Source organism: Cyanistes caeruleus, chromosome 16, assembly GCF_971803275.1.
Source record: "Cyanistes caeruleus chromosome 16, bCyaCae1.hap1.1, whole genome shotgun sequence".
Classification (NCBI taxonomy): domain Eukaryota; kingdom Metazoa; phylum Chordata; class Aves; order Passeriformes; family Paridae; genus Cyanistes; species Cyanistes caeruleus.
In genome coordinates this window covers 4,343,247-4,366,490 of record NC_141716.1, presented here as the reverse complement: position 1 = coordinate 4,366,490, position 23,244 = coordinate 4,343,247, and the positions used below count along the sequence as shown (strand labels likewise).

The 23,244-nt window shown below is 40.9% G+C and overlaps 1 protein-coding gene and 1 long non-coding RNA gene across 4 annotated transcripts in view; both read right to left on the bottom strand.

Moving 5' to 3' along the window:
- Positions 1 to 23,244, bottom strand: part of CDH4 (cadherin 4) — a 410,156-nt gene that overhangs the window by 342,057 nt on the left and 44,855 nt on the right. The window contains exon 1 of one of the 3 annotated variants that reach the window (XM_086852849.1): positions 9,018 to 9,380. The exons of the other annotated variants lie outside the window; for them this stretch is intronic. Within the exon in view, the coding sequence (XP_086708975.1) occupies positions 9,018 to 9,084 (67 nt within the window). The 5' untranslated portion in view covers positions 9,085 to 9,380. Of the gene's footprint in view, positions 1 to 9,017; positions 9,381 to 23,244 lie in introns of those variants that run through there. 3 annotated transcript variants of the gene reach the window in all.
- LOC111938055 (uncharacterized) lies at positions 19,160 to 21,524 on the bottom strand. Its single transcript, XR_002868862.2, has 3 exons — positions 21,475 to 21,524; positions 20,203 to 20,628; positions 19,160 to 20,121 (listed from the first exon to the last, which is right to left on the bottom strand). It is a non-coding gene; the product is annotated as an uncharacterized LOC111938055 (long non-coding RNA).

The following is a 23,244-nucleotide window of genomic DNA, read 5'->3' as shown; positions in this document are numbered from 1 at the left end:
GAAGGGATACTAAAGCAAAAGATGAAGTGTACATTGTTTTTTCTGTCCTGCAACTCCATTAGATTGTTACCTTGTATATAAGGCAATTCATTCAGGACTCATTCTGAGGCATTCAGGTTGTCCCAAGACAAATAACATTATTAGACAGATCAGTAATAGGTTAAATTTCATCATAAAGCCCAGAGTAAATTGTGCAACAGATCCGAGACTGCAAATTTAACAGCAGCAGCTGCTTCCCATTCTAATGTAAAACTTAATTTCATTTGGTAACAAAGCTGGAAAATATGGGCAAAAAAAAAGGCCACAGTCAAACAGTCCAAAAGAAACTATTTTTGCAAGACAAGTGATAGTTTAATTTACTGGCCATGGTGAGTTTTGCAATGAAACAAACTGCAATCTAATTACTTGCTGCAAAACAAGAGCCTGATTTGATTTTAGGAGAGGTTCTCTCTAATTCCCTGTTATTGTTTTGTCACTGTAAACTTAGATATTGCTGGAGGGCCAGCAAGTTTAATTTTCAAATCAATCCTTGATTTACACACACATCGTGCCTGGCGTGCATGTGGAATGTGCATGTCCCCAGGCAAAAGTGCTGCACGAACATACAGAGCTGGAAAAATACCCACCAACCTCATATGGCTGCACACACATGGATCTGGGGGTTAAAAATAACAATTAAAGAAAGCCCTCAACCATCTGCATAAGGAGAAAGGGAAGGAAACTCAAGGGAGAGGAGAATACAAAGCACACCAGCAAATAAGGAAATCTTATGCTCAGTTTCTCCAATAACTCTTAAAATGGGTAGGTCTTAGAAATTAGAGTTCTTTTATTTAAGTTATAGAAAGTATAACAAGATTTGTGCTCAGGACAATCTCTTGCAATTGATGTTAAGTTGTTTAGAGAGAAATGAGTTTATGATGGGTCTGAAATCAAAGGAGAGCACATCAGTTCTGTCACAGGATGCTCTGGACGTGGCAGCGATCCCATGCAGTACCAGCTGCATTATTTAAAGCCTTTTCACACAGCTCCCCACACACACACACACACACACTTTCAGCTTGGGAATCTGCAAGACGATGCCTGTGGAAGGCTTTGAAGGTGTATCCTTGGAGAGAACTGTCAAGGCAGGAGCAGAGTCCCTGGCAGGAGTCAGGAGCGCTGGAGGAAAGCCGGGTGTACCTGAGCTCAGCCAGGGCTGTCCTGGCAGAGGCAGAGCTGCCACAAGCAGGGAGCAGAGCTGGCATTGACTCCCCAGGAGCACATCCCTCCCCTGGGAACGGGGCAGGGCCAGCATCCCACCCCCAGGACAGCATCCCCCTGGCAGCTCCAGGGACAGGACCTGCAGCCCAGACCAACAGCCCAGACTCATGGAAATGCCACCTCCACCAGCATGAAGAAATGTCTTTTGAGGCAGAAGATGAGAACTCAGGGGAGTTAAATTAACAACATAGCACAACATTTTACCAAGTAATAGCACTATATTTTTTCTTTTATGGAGCACTGCTCAGGGCAATATTTAATCTCTTGAGTTTAATGAACTTTTAAAACTACTCAATAAATACTCAAAGCCATGACAAGTACAATCATAAGATAAATTTAGTCCTACTCCAGTGGACTATATCACTTTTTGTTATTAAAAAATGTTAATTTTAATATACTAGGGGACTTCATTTCTATAAAAGAAGGTGTCAGGGTTTCTAAATTCATATCACAATGGTTAGTTTTCATTAAAGATGTTAAGTACGTTGTCATTTTTAATAAAAATACATGGTGAGCCCTTCTTTCTAGGCTAATAATAGAACTTTGGATAAATAGTCCTATCTATAAAATGTTCCAGCTCTCAGCAAGGCTTCCTTTACTCACTACAGAGGTTAAGATTTCATGAAATTACTTGATGAATTTAATTCATGTAGCTAAAGAATTTGTGATGGACCTCAAAGTGAAGACCTAGCTAATTATTCCATATTAACGTGTTACATGCATAATATAACATAGACACTTAACAGTAATGTATTTTATTGTGCATATAATACATTAACATGCAATTAATGTTCACACTAGAGTAAACAAAGAGACACTACATCTATAAGAACACTAAAATAAAACAGAGCCACCCTCAGAGCAACATCACTCCCAAATAATGCCTGTAAGGTCTGTTACTGCCCACATCCAGAAGAAAATGCATTAGAAGAATATAAAAATTGCAATGTGAAGTACTGAAAAGGTAGAAAGCACTACAAGTGAGGTTATGGATATAGGCTGTCAGTCATCTCTTAATTTCATTTTTATTTACCTCTGCAAACAGTGTCTGCCTGCAGGTGTTCAAGCACAGCCCCCAAATCTCTGTCTACACCGCCTCGTATCAAGATGGAATATCAGAGAAAATGGAATCAAAACATAAAGAGGGTTTGGTCAGTGGCACAAAAATATCAAAAAACCAGAATTCAGCATACCCAGTTCATCACACTGCCACACCCAGCACCCTGCTCCAGACAGAACAGCCAAGGACACCATCCATGCTGCCTTCATCCATCAATATATCACTCCAAAAATACCTTTGAATTGACTGCAGCTTTGTATATATGCTCTCTGAGTTATCAGACATGAAGTACTAAGTAGTCTCCCCATTTATTTTTCATTACCTCCCTGAAAAATGGAGAAAATCAACTGCTACAATTCCTTTTGAAATACATTTCTGAAATTCTGGATATTGATTTAACCTCTTTCATGCCGCATTTCTTTCAATTCCCAGAAGTGTGCCTTGGTAAAACATCCCTATTAGTTTGAAACAGCAGACAGGATGTACTGAGAGAGTTCTGCTTCTCATGAGAAGAAGCTCCACAGATGAAATAATGTCCTTCTCGCTTTAACTTTGCACATATCAGAAACAATGAAATGGAATGTTTCCCTAAAATCAAGCTTACAAGGCTCCCCACAAAAAAAAATAATTTTCTTCTACAGATTATGTCTGACATCTAACTACCAACATCCACTGCCTTGCCTTCAAAAAGCTCTGAGCGGTGTCTCCTGAGCCAGCAAGAGAAGAATTTGTACTAAAGCATCCATGGAAAGTGTTCCAGGTTACACAGGACTCATTTCACTGCTTCCTAATTTTTTTCTCAATCTGATAAAGAGCTTCCACCATTTTTACAGGACACAGGAGGTTGGCATTCTGGGCCAAAACAGAAGTGCCCCATCAGTCCCCATGGAAAAGCTGTTGGTGCTCCCAGCAGTGCCCTGCCAACAATCCAGAGGAGCCACACACCCATACCATGTTCTTCACCTGCCATTATTCTCCTGTTAGTGCCTTCTCCAGGAGCCCAGGCCAGGAACTTACACTTCCCATTTTCCCTCAGATGAAGCTCCTCTGCACCTTCTCCCACTTCCAGGGTTCCTGTTTGTTTGTAAGAGCTGCTCAGGCAAAAATGCTTCCCTTGGAAGATGCTGTGATCAGCCTTGTACCTTGGCCTATCTCTGCAGCTCTTGGGGCATGTTTACTTTTGTTAGATGACCAGATAAATCAGAATTACAGAAAACACGGTTTTTTCTCTGAAAAAAGAGAGTAAAGAGCTCTCAAAGGCTGGGATCTCGTATGCTTTTACAGTTAACAAAGAGTTCTTGGGGAGGGAAAAGCTACAAGAAGTCAGGTCTTCCTCACCTATCCACAAATCCTAGGTCTCAAAATTAAATCACAAAACTTTTCTAATGAACTCTATTCTTTGTTATTTCCAATATTTATATAAGTTCTTTCAAGAACAACAACATGCTGTGTATTTAATAGTGTTCTTTTTAATTATTTTTTCTTATAAACAACCCTATAGAACCAGTTTGCCTTCAGCTCAGCTGCTGCAGCCACTGTACACATTATTACCACCACACTCAACCAGATAAGTCTCATCTTCTAAGGTTCTGACACCTTTGCCACTCAAAGCACAAGGTAATATGAACAAATGAGATCATAAAAAATGGTCCTGACATATAACTAGTTAATTCACACATTATGTTCTGATAGCTGAAATTGCCTTCCCAGTTTTATGAAGAGATTTTAGGACTGGAAAAGAGAAATTGGGTGGTTCAGTTCCCTCTTCTCTGATCCCATTACTCAGCAGGCAGAGCTGTCACTAGGAAAGCTTAAACCATAAATATATTTCCTGTATTAGCCATACTCTACTGGACATTTCACATATGGCTCAAAAGATGCACTTTTAAATTTGCCAATTATCTTTGATGAGCGTGTCACCCAAAATGATTGTGTACATTCAGTGCAGTTTTCATAAGGATTTTCTTGTCTTTAATACATTAGAAGGCTGCTGCTTATAGCTGATGATGCCACTTTTGGCAAAATGGAGCCACCACCACCAAAAGCAGAGCACAAAAGACAAGATGACCTTTCTGCTGTACATGTAGCAACTAAAGTGAAAGAAATGAAATAGAAAATCAGACCAGGGAAGGATCCTGTTGTTACTGCAACCATGGAGAAACTTTACATAGGAAAACTCGACCTGGTTTGTCTTCAAACACAGGCCCAGCCAAACAGATCAAATCCTCAGCATTTTGCATTTCCTGCACTGAGCTACCCAAACCCCTTTGTCTGGGGCTGCAAGGATGATGACTCTGCAGATTCATCACTGGGAAAAACACCCCATCCTCAGGGTTTGCATTCACTGTTTCTGTTCCATACACAGAGTTAATTTGGATTTCATCAGCCAGCCCCAGCTCACGCACTGCCTCACACCTGAGCTACCTTGAAGAGCGGTGAACAAAACAAGAAAAATCTGTCTTTACCAACTAAAATCCATTTTTTCCAATTTCAGATGGAGGCTTCCAGCCTCATAGGAGTAATGGGACACAACCACTGACATTATAATTCAATAAAAGGAAAAGAAATCATATCTGTCAGTCCATCTTTGCATCACAGGGCCTCTTTCTTGTTCCTCCTAGCTGACCTCTGCAACAAAGCTGTCAGCTTGGAAGAGCTTAATATCTTGAGAAGATAACCCCCTTAAATTTCTTCCCTGGCTCACTGACATTCTGTCAACTAGGAGAAAACCTGGCCCAAATTTAGGATCGCTGGGATTTCTTTCAGCTTGCTGAGCAGCATGCCAATGCTGAGTGCATCTGCCCAGGGTAAACTCCCAAAGAGAGCCTGATCCCAAAAACTGTCAGGAGTCCAAGAACTTCACTAATGCCTTTTAGCAGCATGCTGCCTAGAAATTGGGAGACATTTTTGGGCAGAGAAGGTTTAATTCTCTTTGGTCATTTAAACGTAAATTACGCCGTACTAGATCACGCCAATGCCAGCCCAGCTGCACCTCTCTGCCTCCAAACTTCATTGGCACACCCAGAGGAACGGGAATTTCATTGTCCTTCCCCAAGAGGAAGAGATGGTTGCAGTCCTCCTGGATCAAAATGGACAGCTCCATCTCAGATAGGGATCCAATTCCAACCTGCCAGGGCTGAGCATCACCAACACTTCTAAGCACTGGATGGGAAGTGAGATGTAAACTAAGGAACCTGACAATCTCCAAGGCTTTGCTTGGGCTCTTCTGGAGTATTTGCTGTTAAATTATAGAAGTGTATTTGTATGTCAGATCACGACCTAGAAACCAGGTGCTAAAAATCTGCCTTTGAAAGAGCAGAGACAGAAGCAGCATTTCCTTCTTGCACAGGGATGGAAGATCCTGTCCCATGGGCAGTGCATACATTCCAGCACTGTTCTGCACTATCATGATGGGAAACAGCTTCTGAGGAAGAACCTTCATCATTCTCATACTGGTGTATGAGAGCACTATATGAATTAAGACATAAAAGATGTTGCTACTGCTAATTGTAACTAATGTGTGAGAAGCTCAGATTTTGGTTAATTAACATTTGGGCAGTCAATTTAGCTACAATTCAAGCTGAAGCTTTGCTTTTCATGTTCTGATATTGCTGGCCTTCTTCAAGGCTTTGCCATCAAAATCATTCACAGTCTTAGAACCAGAATCAGAATTTAGTTATCTAAAGCCTATTTAACCAAATTTTCCCACAAACATTTTCCAGTAAAATACAGCTTTTAGCTCTTTTTTTTTCCCCTGTCTCAGATAAGCAATTTTCAATCACCTTTTACATGGCTGGAATTTCAAGCACTCAGTGGGTTATAAAGAATCAGGAATAAAAAAACTCCAGGGAAGAGACCAACAATCAACTCAAGACATTATTTATTAAAGCATATCAAGTGAGGAGATATAATTTGCAAGTTCAGATGTAACAGTTGACATCTGCCCTTCGGTGTGTTAACAGTAAGGTACAAAATCCCCATCAGCCACCCCAGTACTGGCACTCGGCAATTAGCATGCTTTTAAAATGCATCTAAATCTAAAATCTGATCAGATTTATTACAGGAGTAAAAGAACTTCAATTTCATCTCCCTGCTGTTGGTGCTATGAAATATCACCTGTCTTTGCTGTGCACAGACAACAATAGGAAGGATTTTGGAGGGGAAGTTAGCAGAGGCTGCTGGATATGCATTTATTATCTTAAAATTTAATGGATTTCTGACAAGGTGCATGGAAATAACATACATTTTGTGTATCTAAGAGCAGCTGAGAAACACAATGGCCAGGCTCTGGCATTGGGCCTTGCACGCAGATGCAAATTGTGTGATTGTAGATTATTACATCTCTATCAAGGAATGTGGCATTAGAAACTTAAGCAAAGGAGTTGGATGAAGCAGAGACAACAATGATTAATGTATGAACAGTGTCCACTCAACCATTGAGGCAGTAATAAAGGTATTAATTTGACTGCAAACATTAAAATGTGTACAGTAAGATGGATTTTTGAACAGTGCAGTGTGGCATAACCTTAATACAGTACATTAAAATCATTCATTACAATGAATAAATAGCTTAATGAGATTTGAAACATCCAGCACTCTCTGTGTAAGCAGGTGATGAAGTGAGGCCTGATATCAGCACCACTGAACATAAATTATGCAAAAGTAATACTTTTAATGTCATTTATTCACTGGCATCGTTGCTTTTGTTAAATATTCCAGTGTACATCCTTCTGGGACAATATCAAATTAGTCTGTCCTGGAGTTTACAACTAATTCCCCTGCAACAGCCTGATTTGCATAAAAGTAAACAAAATAAAAATGTGCACATGAAGTGTGATTTCCTTCCCTTGGTTCATTTGTGTAAAGAAGAGAATTCATCTTACCAGGGCTAGAACATCTCTTTGTTTGTTTTTTTGTTACTGGTGGTGTATTACTCCCTCAGAGTCAGTTGCCACATTAAACATGGTATTCCATGTTAAACTGCAGGGGTATAAGATGAACTGCTAGAGCACTTTTTTCCCCCCTATTAATTTAAACAACTTATTAACAAATCAAGGCATTTTATTTAAATTACGCGCCTAACCATGTAATTAGTTAAGTAAAACCACTTAAAGCACATTTTTCTTCCTCATTTTCAACTGTGATGTTGGAGCTGTTCTATGCTAAAGCATAAAGAAAAGCAATTACTCCAACAATGATTTTTTTAAAAGGCTGGTACACAGGTTCTGTGCAGCACAGACAAGGCTGTGGGTTTTGTTTAATGATCACTTATTTCTTTACTGTGTACAGACACAGCTCACAGTTTTGGATTAATTTCAATAAATATAAAAATCTTTATTCTAACTGTTCCAAAGCACTTGTTATTTACATTTGGAAGTACAGGATTACTCATGCATGGCTGTCTGTCAATTAATCCAATATCACCCTGTGGATTTTCCCCATTTGTAATTGGAAAAATAGAGCTTTCCTGGTTCTCTGCAGAAACAACAGCCATTTAACTACAGGTGGTTCTCAGAGTGCCAGTGCACACACATCTTCAATGTTTATATAGAAAATAAAACCCCTATTTCCTCCAGAGATAGTAAAGCATTTTGGGGGGTTATTTTCCTGTCTCTAGCATTAAAGTGGGGTTTTATCAATGACAGAAGGCAGAATAGCAGCAATGGGTGAAGGAGATTGATAATCTTCCCAGCATGGTGTGGTTTAACCTCAGCCACAGCTCAGACTCCCCAGTGTGATGGGGGAGAGAATCCAAGGAGTAACAGTGAGGAAATTTGTGGGTTGAGATAAAAACCCCTCTCAGTGGTGCCTGTGAGTCGCTGATCCCCTCTGCTGACTGCCCACGAGTTCCAGAAGCAGAGGGAAAGTGACCCAGAGCAGAGCACTCAGCCAGGTCACCCCACGGGATGTGCTGGCAGTCACACAGCCAGGCTGCATGGAATCACATGGAAGAGCTGATGGATTACTGTCAACACTGGCTCCCAGAACTCCTACATATTCAATGCAAAAGAGAAGGAATAAAGATTAACCAAGTGTATATTCCCTACGGTGTCCCAGAGAACTTGGGCTTTTACCAAGTTACCAAAATCCAGCAACTTTTATCACAGAGCACCTTCTCATCAGCTAGAAAGCATCCAGGAGAAACTCATCAGTTTGCCTTCCCTGTCACCCATGATTACTCTTCCAACCCTCTTAGATTCTTAAGGTATTTACAGCCAATTATTTACATCCCTTCTTAGAAAAGATTCACACAAACATCTTAATCTCTGGATACCTTCCAGGGACTTTCAGTTTTATGAAATGCCATTACCACCAGTCACAGTGCTCTAATGGGACCAGCAATCATCCAAACTCGAGGGGTTTGTACTCAAACGTGAAATAAAGAGCTCTGACTGTCTGGCTCAAGTGTCCCTGCCCAACAGGAGGTGGACAATTATTCACTTTTGAGGCACACACTGCATGCTCCAAAAAACCAAATACCATTTTATGTACAGATTCATACGAAGGAAGGGCAAAAAAAACCCTCAAAAAATATGACTCAGCACTAGAAATTTCATTCCAGAACAGTAATTTTGGGGGAGATAAACCCACAGAGTCCAACCCTGCTGCAGAATAAATAGGTGTTTACTTTCATTCAGTGAATGAAAGAGTAATCTCAACTACACCACAACAGCATTGACATCACCTAATTACTCACCAAATGCAGGAGCAAAGCTTGCTGACCCAGCCAACATCCTTCTTTCTTCTTGATGCTCAGTGTCCATATCTCTGCAGCACACAGCAAGGCACAAAGGTGGCACAGCAGCTGTCACAACAGGGGCCACGGGCTCGTGCTTGCAAAATACATCCCAACCTGATTACACGCTTCAGCAGCTATCACTTCTCAAAATTCAATAGAAATTAATTTCTCAACAATGAGGGCAATTAAAAGGTCTGCATACTATAAAGTAAGGATACCTGCTGACACACCAGCTATGCCAATAAAGCTGTAAACAAAGCTGGAACGCAGGGATATTAAAAGGAAGACATCAAACTTCCTTGCTCTGATTATGGGTCTGTTAATACAGTTAATGAAACAGTTACTGGTTTAATACAGTATTAACTCCAGCACAGCTTGTGGTACAGTAAGTTACACATAGTAACTGCATTTTGTCCTCTAATTAAAGGACTTAAAGTGAAGTAAAAAAGAAAGCCTTCATTATATTTGTGGTGAAACATCTTTGTTAAAAGGTTCCAAACAATCAATGCAATCAGCAGTTCTGGAGCTTATTGAAGGCCTTGTTTTCACCACTCAATATGAGTTGCTTCAGCCTCCAGCCATGCTTGAAATGTGAGCAAAAAAAAATAATGGTCATCAAAAAAGTATTCTGATGACTCACAGGACCAACTGCACTGTCTGTGAAGCAGCAATTTTCTGAGAGCAAGGTCAGGTAAATAGGGGTTGTCCAAAATACTTCAGGAATGCCATGATGGTGTCTCAATAGAAATGGCATCAGAAGCTTTCCCTTGAGCTAACTTTAACCCAGATTAAAAAGTTGCCCTCTTAGACCTCAGTGGCCAAAATTAGAGAGGAAAAGGAAGAAGTGTTATCAGAACTGGGCTGGGGCACAGCTCCTGGTTGACCATCAGAATGAGCTTCTTTCTGGTTACAAATTCCTTGTGCCCTAATCACACCTATAAAGTAAAATTCCAACTCCAAATCAGCAGTGCCTCTCTACTCTAACTCCTCTGGCAGGTATAATAAACACAGGTACCTGGATTTAAATACAGAGCACACACAGCCATCTCCACAAAAGTGAAGTATTTTCCCTTCCTTGAAAAACCTCCCCAAACTCCTGAGTGCTCATGCCGAACATCTTTTGGTTTTGACATATTTCCTCGGTAGGTGCCTGAAGAAAGCCGCCACCGCAAGATGACAGAAATAAAGGCAGGATGACAAAGTGCCTTTCCTTTCCCCAACAGCTGGCTTCAGCTAATTTTCAGTTATTGAACAAGCTCGCGCAGGTGTGGAGTGTTTGTGGGAAGCTCGGTGGCACGCGGATAAATGCGAACAGCAGCTTCCTGCAGCTCACAATCAGGCACAGGAGCGTCTGTGCCGGCTGCCACCACGGCCGTCACAACAGAAACCACGGGATGTCATCAGAATTCAGGTGGAGTTCGCATTTCCCTTCCATAATCGCTTTATTAAGCGCTTTTCAAGATATGTGAGCTGCTGCTCTAGCAGCCCACAGCCTGGATTGTCTCTGGCCACACATTCGAGATTTAAATCAGAACAAATGGTATGTCAGATGCAAGTCATGATTTGGGAGGAAATAAACATGTTTAGTCTTTTTCTTGGAGAATTGAATAAGCAAATTGAGGTGGTTTTGCTGAGTTCAAGCAAGCTCCTGGCACAATCTGCCACATTTGATGCCACCACAGCCCAGCTCTTTATTTTTTAGCAGAGTTAACCCACAAGTAGATAATGGTATTACAGCAGAGGAAGGAAACTCTGTGGTCACAAGTGAGACATGCTCAGACCCAAAGATCACTCTGGAAAGCTTCAGGAAATAGGAGGCTTAAAATCCATACATGTTTTTTGCAAGTAGTTCCTCAAGTTATGTAAAATCAGGCCACTGATATTTCACCTTCTTGTTGCAAAGGGTCATAAAAAATACAGATTTAAGCTGCAGTCTAGGCTGGAAAACACAGCAGTTGCCCAATACAAAAAAAAAAACCCAAGAAGACAAAAAATAAAAGCCAAAACTTAAACCCCCAACAATTTCAGTATCTAATCCAGAAAACACAACAGTCTACAGAACTGTTTGGGATGCAACTTCATTTTCACACATGAAAATGAAAGGGTCTCCCTGAAACCAGCCTAAACAGGCAAACACAGATTTCACTTGCTAAAAATGGGTACAATTAAAGAGTCAATCTTTCCCCTGAAGCCAGCCCTAAGTTTACACTGTCTTTAATCTGGCTCAGCTCAAAACTGAAGCAACTTTTTCCATTCTCTAGTACCAACACTCCTTCAAGACATTCCAGCAGGAGAAGTTCTACATCAGGGACAGATCTCTGGTGCCACCCCACCTGGTTTGGGCATGGTGTCCATCCAGCCCCAGGTTCTGCTCAGCCCTGCCCCATTCCTGTCACAAAGTCACTCCCCAAGAGGCAGGAGCCTTTCTGCACCAGGTCCCACTCTGCAAACACACATTTCAGCAATAATTAGGTTTGTAGGTCCTTATGCTTAAGACTTGTGGCTTTCTTCAGTCTGAGTAAGGCAACACCTCCAGGATCTCAGGCAAGGCTGGAGATCTCAGTCAGCAGGACTTGCCTTCTAATAATATGCAAGGAGACAGTAAAATTTTAAGAAATAGACCTGACATCTGAATAATGCCAGCTGATAGTAATCATTATTCTACTCCAGAAAAATTCCTTCACCATTTAAATACCATGAATACCTCTCTGCCCACAAAGGGCATTCCACACCTGCTTTCCTGCTTTTTCTGTTCATTTCATTCATCAGCTTTTCAATTTTTTTTTTTTTTACTGAAACAGAGACAACTAATTAAGTGCTAATATCATAATGAAGGACTGGGCAAGGCCAAAAGTCTACATCAATATTCCCTCAGAGAAACAGACTCCTTCAGGTGATCAAATTGTGTGAAAAATTAAGAGAACTTCATATAAATTAAGAAGTATGTTGCCATTACAGATCAGAGAGCAGCCCTGGGAGTAGATTTAGCTGCTGGTGAAATCACAGCATTGCTGTGACAATACACTGAACACAATCATTTCCATATTTTGCATTGCAGAACCTACACATGAAATGCTGAAATAATATTTTAACCTGAGTTAAAACAACAGCATTTCCTCTGGTCAGGGAAGGGTTTTTTTTTTTAGGTTCTTTTTTATCAGGTTTTGCCTGCTGCCTCAATGCTCCAGTGTCAAACAAGGTATAAGATTGTTAAAGATTTTTCCCTTTGGTAAAAGAATTTTCTTCTTATGCCCACCTATAACCCTTGCAGGTACTTTATTATTTTTGACACTTCTACTTCTCGCCAACAAAATCTGTACCAGGGTACTGAAGCTGCCCAGCTGGTTGAAAAGTTCCTGGGAAGTGAGTCAGGGAGAGACAAAGGGCACTCAAGCTTTGTCTCAGAACAGGATGAAAAGTTTTTGATGCAACACTGCCTACTCAGAACTGCCACAATACAAAGAAAATAAAACTTAAATTGTTTCTTTTGCAGAGTATGTCTAGATTAGACAATGAACATGAGTTTTAAAATCATTTCCTTTTATCTTCAGTATTTACTGGCCCCATCTGTGTGTGAATTAACTAAAATTCCCTTCCCAAGTCCCACAGTGACCTAAGATATGCCCTAACCTGGGCAAGAGGAGAGCTGAAGCCATTTGGCTTTTATTTTTAATTAAACTTCACTTATTTCCATCATTCATTCTTACCAACAGGATATAGACAAATCCATTTTTCTCTGCCTGTTGCTAAGTTCTGAATAGATGTTTAATTAAAAAAAATCATACAAACTGGCATCATTCTTGGAGCAGGGGTGAGACAGCAGCAGGTTTTTTACCTGGTTTTTCTAAAGCCAAAAAATCCAACACAAAAATAACCTGAAACAGAGCTGTGCCCACTCCATTTGCAGACACAAACACTTAAATTGCCCCCATGGCCCAGCATTACATACCTGGACATTTTGCACAAACTCAATTAAATGCTCCAGTGCTCTTCAATATTTTCCCACTTGTCAATATAAGGAGATGTGTGCACACAAAAACCTCTGCCTTTTAAGCAGCCTTTTTATCTGCTCCCATTACTTCAGTGGCAGTGCTGTGTTTTGTGACCTAACAGCACAATGCTTCAATAAATGGCAATGATGAGCCACACTCTGTATTTCCATGTTCTGAGGTTTTAAGGTTGGGTTTCATTTGAAATCTTACAGGTTTACCCCCAATCCTGAACTGGGAAAGACCCCTTTGGGGACTTCACATCTCTGAGTTTTTCCAAGAGGTACACAACACCAAAGTTACAAAATCTCAAATCCAAAATTTAGCTTAGACTGTGGCATGCCAGCCTTTTTCCTTCCTTACCAGAACTAGTTCACAAACACCAAGTGAGATCTGACCTGAGGTCTCTGACATTTCCCTCTCTGCTTTGTGTTTGTTAAAAAACAAATCTCTTGTAACAGGACTTCTTTGGTTTTGCTTTTTTTTTTATTTTTTTGTGAATTATTAAGTAAAATCTCTGCTATGGGCCCCCACTGTATGCATCATTCAAACAAAACTATTTGCACAACGCTCAAAACCTCCTTTTTCAGAAATGGGAAACATAAACCAAAAAAGGAACTAGGTCTATACAATGAGATTATTAAGGAAACATTTGTCTTTAAAGCACCTGAATCCCCAGTTTGCTGCTGTTCTGTAACACAAGGCTCATTGCTTTCCCTCTGCCTACCACGCAATAGGCTGTGTGAGTACCACGGGGACTAAAGTAAATTCTTTGTTATGTCTGCACAAAGTAGTAAATGAAGCATGCAGCTCAAACCTCTCCTGCAACAGCCATATCCTCAGTGCTTTTCCTTTTGGTGTGGGAGATTTAATGCTATTTTCTTTTCCATATGCTTCATCTTTCAGCTTTAGCATAAAAAGGAAAGGGAAAATCTAAAGGCTTCGTTTCGCACTAACTGCTCCCTTCAGATTCTGAGACATGTCTTGATGAAAGCTCAGTTGTGATGGAGCAAAATCAAAAGAGGAAGAAATTTCACCCCATGAGATGATACTTAAAAGGGGGGGAAAAAAGACCTTGGAAAAAAAGTTCTTTATTGAGTAATTAGCCATAATCTTAGATAAGACAACAGATCAAACAAGTTCTCTTAAAAGAGTTGTGGGAAAGAGAGAGAGGCTTTTGGCAAGGGTTTACAAATAACACTAAAAAAACTAAAAAGCAGAAACACTGGCAAACTTCTCCACCAAAATTAAAGCTAACCATACAGTTGTGTCTGCTCCATTTCAAAATGGAAAATGGCTCTGGAGAAACTCCAGAGGAAAATAAGCTCTTCCCCTCCCTCCCCAAACACCAAGCCCAAGGAGGGCTCCGCTATGCCAGGATTGCCAGCACTTCCTGGGCTCCTGCAAGTCCAAGATCCAAGCAGCTGGAGCAGGGGATTCAGATGGCCCAGAGCTGCTCCTCAGCTTTAAATTCACAGCACATTTCTTTACCCTTTCCCTCTGCTGACTTTTGCCATCACGTTAAAACAAGCAAGATTTCAAATCCTAAATTTTCTAATCCTAATTAGAACCACTAATTGAGAAGTAACCAAATTACCAATTTGTATACCTCTGCTCTCCACTGCCCTAACACCTGAGAGCCCACCTTAGGTGTCTAATTTCCACAAATGCCACCTATCAATTAGCAGGATGCTCCCATAGACATCCATCAACAAAAACTCTGGAAAAGCAGCAGGATGAGCTATGCACAAACCTGTTGGCCTGAATAAAACATGAAGGGGAGGAAAAAAAAAAAAAACAAAAAAAATAATCACACCATAAACTTGACATCCTCTTTTTATCCACATCCCTTCTTGGATGCATCCCTACTACATCTGAGTAATCCCCCAGTCCCAGAATAGTCACGCTCGATTCATGAGCTAACACTTACCGACTTGCCAGATGCTTTACCTCAGATGACAAGTTTTGTTTTATACAGGCAATGAAGACTTAAATCAAAACCCAACTATAAATATTTTGATGAGACATTTTTTTGTCACATTGTGAAAACCTAATTAAAGGGCTCATTACATGTGTGAGTGACTGCTGTCTAAATAAAGCTGGTGCTTGCCCTGGGCTCGTTATAAACCCAAGCTAGAGCATCCACTCCTATTCCCAAACCCACACAGGGCTCACCCTCCTCTCCAAAGGCTGGGCTGGAGTGTTCCTGATGGGTCTGGAATGGTTTACCTTGACAAGGAGTTTGCTCAGCTCACTGGATTAGGGGCAGCACATTCTCCAGTCAGTGGTGAAACAAATACAGGCTCCACACAGAGTGGAAGGGATGGAGGTACAGTGAGAAATTCTGCAAAAACACCTTTCCCACAAAACAATTAACTGGGCTTTCGAGCCAGATTACTGGCAGATTGTTCTAAATCTTTGCAGTCTTTTTATGGTGTAATTTTGGGATATTCTCAAACATCCAAAAGAAATAAACACATGCAATCATTTGGATGGTAGTGGGTTTCTTCCTAAAATAAATGTTTCTAAGAAGGCATTTTGCCAGCCATGAAAACAAAACATTACAGCTGTAATTTGTTTCTTCCCTTTTTATAATAACAGATTTTTAAATCCTAACTTCAAAAAGACTATAAGCAAAACTATTATGTTTGAGTTTAAGGGCATGCCTGACCTCTTTTATAAAGGTTCTGCCCCTTTTACAGAGGGTGCTATGAAGTTTCCAGAGGTGGTTTGGAGTTTACAGCCAGGAGCCACAGCTTGACCTTCTGAGCATCTGTTCAGAGTTGTGACATCCCTGAGTGCACCGTGATACTGAGCAAGCAGTGACCCAGGCCATGGATCAACCCATGCTCTCCAGTATCAAACAAAAGATGTGGTTTGGATCATTTTTTCTTTCAGATCTCGATACACATTTCATATTTTGTAGATCTATTACATTACTAGTTTCAGCTGTTACTGGAATGCTTCCACCTCTAGAAGACTTTCATCAATACTGTTTATAACAAATTAATTACCTCAATGCTAAAAATAGGAAATACAATGCAAGTTATGAAACAAGAACTCTTCGATCTGTGTGATTAAATGGAATTTGGAATACCAGGTCTGTTGACAGAGTAACTCCTGGAGCACTTGGAAAAGGATGAGCCAGGCCATGGTTAATGGGACCAAAGCAGCCTTTAGGTCCTTCATTAACAACACAGCACATCTTGGTGGATGAAAGACAGGATTGCACCACTGCCTGGGTGTATCAAGCCTAAAAACAGCAACACCCATCCACACAGAATTTGTAATAAAATGGGCTTCACACTACGGGAATATATTTTCACATTTTCGCAAGGTTTAATCTCACAAGTTTTACTGAAGGCACCGAGGTGAGTCAGGACCCCAGAGTTATCACTCGACATGTCTCGTAGCTTTTAACTGACCATACCCAACCCAAAGTTTAGATTTCCTAAGCTAAAAGGACGCACAGCAAAAAGGATTTGGCCAGTTGGAGGTGCAAATATCCTGTGGTGCATCAGAGTATCTTGTAGCAACAACAACAGGCACAGAGGTTTCTGTTCTGAATTCCACACCTGGGAACATCAGGGTTGGTTTTGGGCTTTGGTTGTTTTGTGCTCTTAGCATCCAAGCTGTGCACGTCTTCCAAGTGATGCACTAATAATATTATTGCTCTTTAATGGCATTTTTTATTATATAATTATGCCAGAAGCCTCACAGCCATGGAAAATATATGTTCACTGGCATTTAATTGCTTTATCATCATGACTATAATCACAAATGAGGACCTTCCAGAACTGAGAGCCAAGAGAGGCTTTTACTCACTTGGTTCTACCTGTCACCATAATAAACACTCCCTGGAAATCTCCCCTGTGCTGTATTTTAAAGGATTATGCATCCAAGAGTCTTTATTTATGTATTTTGAGTGGGTGGCTGCTTTTGTACAAAAGTGTTTCCATTTCTCAGGATGAAGTGTGCTGTGCAGAGGGATGAACAAACATGAACTGGGTTCTCCCACACAGCTGCTCATGGCACACACCTGGAGGGAAGCTGGGATACTCCAGGTGCCAGAAGAATGGGGTTACCTGTGCTGCAGGTGTTTGTGCACCTTCCCATCCCATCCCAGGAGGAAAGGCTGTGCAAGTCAGTGGAAGAGCCAGTTCCTATCTCAGCAGAAATATTGCATGCAGAAAAAACAAAATCACCTGCAATACTTACTTCCACAGTTAAAACAATGCCCCAAAACATAAAACTGCACACTAATGCCCTGAAAGATACAGAGTTACTTTTAAATTGTACATGGCTTGCTTAAATTGTATCAAACCTGTTTCCATTCAAATCCATAATGTTAAAGAGCTCAGATCTTGGGGTTAGATCCTATTTCATGAAGCTTCTGAGTATCAACTTCTCCTAGATGATAAAACTGAGAGAACTCTTTTCAAGGCTATTTGAAGGTAAAAATTATTTTGCATGAAAGCAACAATTAATTAGCACTCAGCAAGGTTCCCTCTACTCTATGCTGTGAAGTAAAAGCAGGTCACTTCTGCAGCCCCTCACACCTGTTACAGGTCACAGATCCTTACCTGAACACAGTATCTTATTTGCTGTTTCAGCACCTCAAGGTTAAAGCCTATTTTCCATCCAAACATAATAGCAATTAAATATTTTTTTAGCATAACTGTATCAAGGGATAGAATCTGAGATGCTTCTGTTTGAGAGCTGAAAAAATGTGATTGCATACTGCTAACATCTATAAAAATCTAAGTACGTGTGCTGTAATTTATGCTCCAGACCCCAAGACAGCTTTTGTTCCTCTTCCTATCCTTTTGCATAGAAGGACACATTTAACAGGAGGGCCACCACATCCACCCTTCTTTAAGCTCTTGCTTAAAGATGAATTCTTCCCTGTTTTTCCTGACTGAGACAGGGGCCAAGTTCCATTTGATTAGTTAGGATGGCTGGCAGCTTCATGTTATTTGTATATCAGTATTGATGCTGCTCCACATTTAGTGTAAATGCAATTATCATTAGGGCACTCTGAGCTATCAACTGAGAGTACTTTGAGGAATGTCAATGTCTAAGCAGAAAAAAATTCATGCACATGCACACAGGTGGACTCAATAAATTCTTAGGCTCTCTTCCCCTTCTTTGCCCATCAAATTTCTCCTCTAGGACCTCTGCTCTCATTTTCTCACACTTCTCATAGTAAATGCTACTTGAGAAAAGCAATCCATGTAAGACAAGCTTAAAATTTCACCCCCCCCACCCCCCAGAGCTGTGATAGTTCTCACAGAGTTAAAAGGATGCTCTGCTGGAATGCCAGGCAAGGCTCCAGTCCCACTCCCACCGACATCCCAGAACCTTGGCTTCACATCTGGGGAGGAAGTCAGTCACCACCCCACTCCCAGGGTCTAACTACACTGAACAGGACTTGCAAGACTGATGGACAAAAGGGCCTGGAAGGAAGAATTTCAACTCTTTGACCCTCAGGGAAGATGCAACAACCAGGCTGCTCCAGTCACAGCTCCAGCTCAGGCAAGAGCAAAGTGAAGATCCACAGCCAGGACATCGAGCCATGGGATGAAGAAAGACCAAAATAAACAACAAAACAAAAAACCAAGTGTAGGACCACACATTTCTGATATGATTTTGTGCAAGTCTCAATTAAGACTCATCTCAATCCAAGCCTGAAGAGGACAAACAGCACTCAGGGCATTTCTCCCTGTCCCTGCTGACCAAGGGGAGCTCACCAAACTAACACTGGCCCTGTGTCTAACTTCCCATGGCATTGCCAGAGGAAATCAATCCTTCAGCCTGGAAAATGGGGCAAGAACAGTCCCTGCTTCCCATGGAGCTGGGAGGCCAAGAAACCAGAGATGGATGGGCTGCAGAGCCTGAGATGGATCACTAAAGGAGGTCAGTGGGTCAGCTCTCCCCAGAGCAGAGGCACTGCCAAGCTCCTTTCTAAAAAGGACTTCTTCCAAAAAAACTGACCAGCGAAGGCTAAAACCAGATCCCACAAGCTGGATTCCCAGTGCTTGAATAACCTGGGTGAAAACAAAAGAATCAAAACACCAACAAAACAGAGTAATCAAACCAAACACTCAAAGCCTCCTTACTCTGTTCTTTACTCAGGGAAATGACAGCAGGCTGCAAATAGAAGATGATTTCCAGCTACAAAGGAAAAAAAATCACCCTGAAAAGCAAGAATTTAATAAAGCTACTTGAGCTTTTTATATTGCACTATTAGTTAAGATTTTTGAATACATAAATGAGAATTATTTGACTGACGGCCTCTTTATCAATGGTATAATCAGCTTTCTACTGTTGGAATAAGACATTTATTTCAACAGTAGAAACATTTATTTTAGCTGTATAAATATAACCCTATTTATTTCCAATATGCAAAAGTAACCCTTGGTAGTATAAACTAATTTAAAGAGAAAGGCGATTTCTTATCTGCAGAAAGCAGCAACAACACCAGCAAAGGACAATGGGCTGCATTTCTGTTAATGCAAGCATTAACCTTCCATTGCCACACTTGGATTTCTAGCCTCAGAACAATACCATTATCTACAATGGAACTAAATTTATGGTAATCTAATTTTATCATACATTATTTAAGTATCAGGACATTTATCTATTAATCTCTCCTTTTACCTCCTCAGTGTTAATATTCCCAGCCTGCTTACAACTTTCAAGGGCAAGTCTGCTTCATCACCAGCTGTCATCATTAAAAAATAATTTCTTGTATTTATAAAGCAAATGTAAAGTAGTAAGCCATGTCACAAAAAGCTAGACAGAGAACATACTTCTGCATACAGTCATGTGCTGATTCCTACTTGACTGAACACCATCATATTTTTAGGTTCTATAATTAATAGCTAACAGCTTTAAAAGTCTCACTAAATATTCATTATTAGAGGAAAAAAAAAATTGAGAGGGTCTAATCCATTTTAAATGTCTCTGACAACTGCCATTAAAGCATCCTTGTGCAGCCTGTCACAGATATTTATATTCAGGCTGAGATGGATCGTAGGAGTCCATATCCTGTGTTGTTCTTCCTCTGTTAACTGTGAGTAGAGTAAGTGTCAAATGTTATAAAAACACTTTACACACTTAACTCCTCCCAAACACCCCTTCTCTGTACTTACAGGGGTGCATCTTCTGAAATGCTTTGAGTTGACTTCTAAGGGTCATCTCATTCCACCCCTGCCATGGGCAGGGACACCTTCCACCACCCCAGGTTGCTCTGAGCCCTGTCCAGCCTGGCTTTGGACACTTCCAGGGATGTGGAGCCATCACCTCTGGGACAGCACCTTGTTCCAGAGCCTCACCACTCCCAGTAAAGAGCCTCTTCCTTACACCGAGCGTGTGAAGTACAGCAGGGCCAGCCTTTCAGGCTGTGTCAGGTGCTGGATTATTGTTGCTGCTCATGGGGCCATCAGGAGGAGTGCACAGGCACCAAGGGAATGCAGAGCCACCACTCCATTTACGGCTGCTTGGCCAGGAGGAACCTTTCCCTCAGCTCAGGCAGAGCTGATTCCATCGGGAGCCTGAAGCTGGCACAGCCAATTCTCCTAAAGGTCCAAAAAAGTGCTCCAAAAGTTAGTCCCATCCCTTAAAAATGAAGGCCACACTTGCATTTTCATAACAATTAATATTTTTTTCCCCTGTTGCTTAATATAGGTTTTAAAAGCCAAGGGTTTAACAGTTCATTTTGCAATTGACTGAGATGCTGCTTGGATCCAATAATAAGCTTTGCTTAACCTTGAAATTGGCCACTTTCAAGTTGGATGAAAAAGCATTCCATGTAAGCAACACATGATCTTTTTGGTATATATATTTTTCAAGGATTACATTTTAATTTTATTCCTTTTCTCATTAAATCACTTGGAAGTTATGCTACAAAACTCAAAATGGGTCTAGCTGCCATGAATGCAGGAGGCCCAGGGTCCTGGTACAAGCAGTTTAAGCAGCACAGAGAGCTCTTAAAATCAGCATGTTTTCAGAAAGCCAAACTGCAATTTTTCAGACTGAAATGCACGACTGGCAGTAATCCATAATCCTGACACAGTGTCATGGGTGCCAAAGGGCCTCCAGTGAGTGCTGCCTTTGCATTTTTAAAAATGTTTTATGAGCTCAAGACCCCAGAATTAAATATCTTTACTTCACAAGCAGCCCGCCACTTACTAATACTATAGCAAAACCAAGCCAAAGAAAAACAACCAGCCAAGCACAGAACAAAGGATCTCTAACCCATAAGTAAAGTCTCTTTATCCCCAAATCCTCCACTTTGAGTGCTTGAGTGTTAAAAGCTAAGAGCTTTCAGCTTCAAGCCCATTACCATTTGCTCTTTTTTATCTGCACCAAATTGCTTTTGTTGCCAATCAACATTGGAAAAAAAGACAAGCAGATGAGCTTACCACATGTACAGCTGATTCCTCACAAATGACCAGGTTCCCCATTAAGGAGACTGTAGAATTAAGCAATAAGGAGATATTTACAGGCCTAGCAAAAGATGGACTGTTTTATAGTGAATTAGGTCCCAAATCAATTTCCTAATTGCCAGACCACAGTGTTTACCAACCTGACTCCAGAATTACTTAATTCCCTGCTCCAAATAAAAACATTTACAGCCTATTGGTTATTTAAACAAGTTGATGAAGCTCCATTTAGCATAAGGATACAATTTTTTGTTTATTTTCAAAGAATACGGAGGCATGGAGCTCTTTACACACAGCTATCTTTGTCTTACTGCCCTTCAGTCAGTAAAGCAAAGAGTAAAGCAAAAGGGCAAGGCTGGAGCAGCCTAATCAAGATTCTTCTTCTCCAAATGCTGTCATAAAAATCAAACATTAGTTTTTAAAGAGAGTTTCTGCTGTGATCCTGAATGGAGAAATACAGAGCTGGCCACAGTCAGTATTTCATTAACATTTCACAAGAACTGTGCTCTGGAACAATTTCTCCAGGTAAAATATGTGGATGATTTTTTTTTTAATAAGGCTATAGATACAAGAAAAAAATAGTAATAGTACCATATCACATTGTCTCCCAGATGGAAAATTCCCAGAGTGGTTTACAGACGCCTTATGCATCTTTTTTCAAGCTTTGTAACCTTAGTATTTCTTGAAAAGAGATTAAAATCTCATCACAGGAGCTAAGCAAGTGCATGAGACTGAAGTAGATCAATACTTCTCTCAACACCCCTGGAGTGCCTCTCCTGAAGGAAAAGCAATGTCACAGCTTGTGGCAGCCCTGCTGTGCCCGTGGCAGGTGCAGGACACCCCAAAATCCACCCAGCACCAGGAACACCCCAGCAGTGAGTGCTCCTAAAGCCCCTGGGCAGCTCAGCACACAGAGAGGAACCAGGGAGATGAAGAGGAGCTTGGATGAGCTCACAGACAGGAACATTGGTGGCCTGGCAGCTGCAAGGGAGGACATCTCAACAAAAACATCCCAACATACAATAGCAATACCTTTTACCCTGACCTCTGAGCATAGTTTACTGAAAATCTAACTTCTCAGTATTATAATTTACCTACAGATGAACTTCAACTGTTCTCTCTATGCAGGGCTACATAATCAGAGGAACTTCAAATACAAAGAAAACCCAAAATTTGAAGCAACTGATAATTCCACCCATGAGAAAAAAGTGGAATTACACACAGCCAAACTGCATTGGAATTAAATTTACACATGAACTGTCAAACTTGTTCATCCTAAACTGAGACAGCTACTTGGAAATGCCCTCTGCTCCACCATAGCTATTCCTGAAGAACATGCTTGGACACTTGTCTTGAAGGAAATGCCAGTTGTACCCAGAGAATGGAAATGCCTGGAATTGAGGCTTCCCAACAAACTCCCACAAGAACAAGTTATGGATCTTTACCTTACACAATGCCTGTTTGTCGCTCAAGTGCCTGATAACCTTGTCTCAATGCTTTCATCAAACCTTGGGTTTGACCACAAACCAGTTCACATGTTTAACATGAAAATTTCATGCTTAAATCAGCTCAAATTTGCCTTTGAGGGATGGAAATTGTCTGACAAGCTTTATGAAGACAATTTAAGAATGATGCAGCCACTCCCAACAGGGCATTTGAGATGTGAGAAGGCAGCATTCAGCTACAGAGCCATTCTGTCTGTGTTGATGTCTGGCTAAAACCTCATCCTGGATAAAAAAAAGCAAAAAT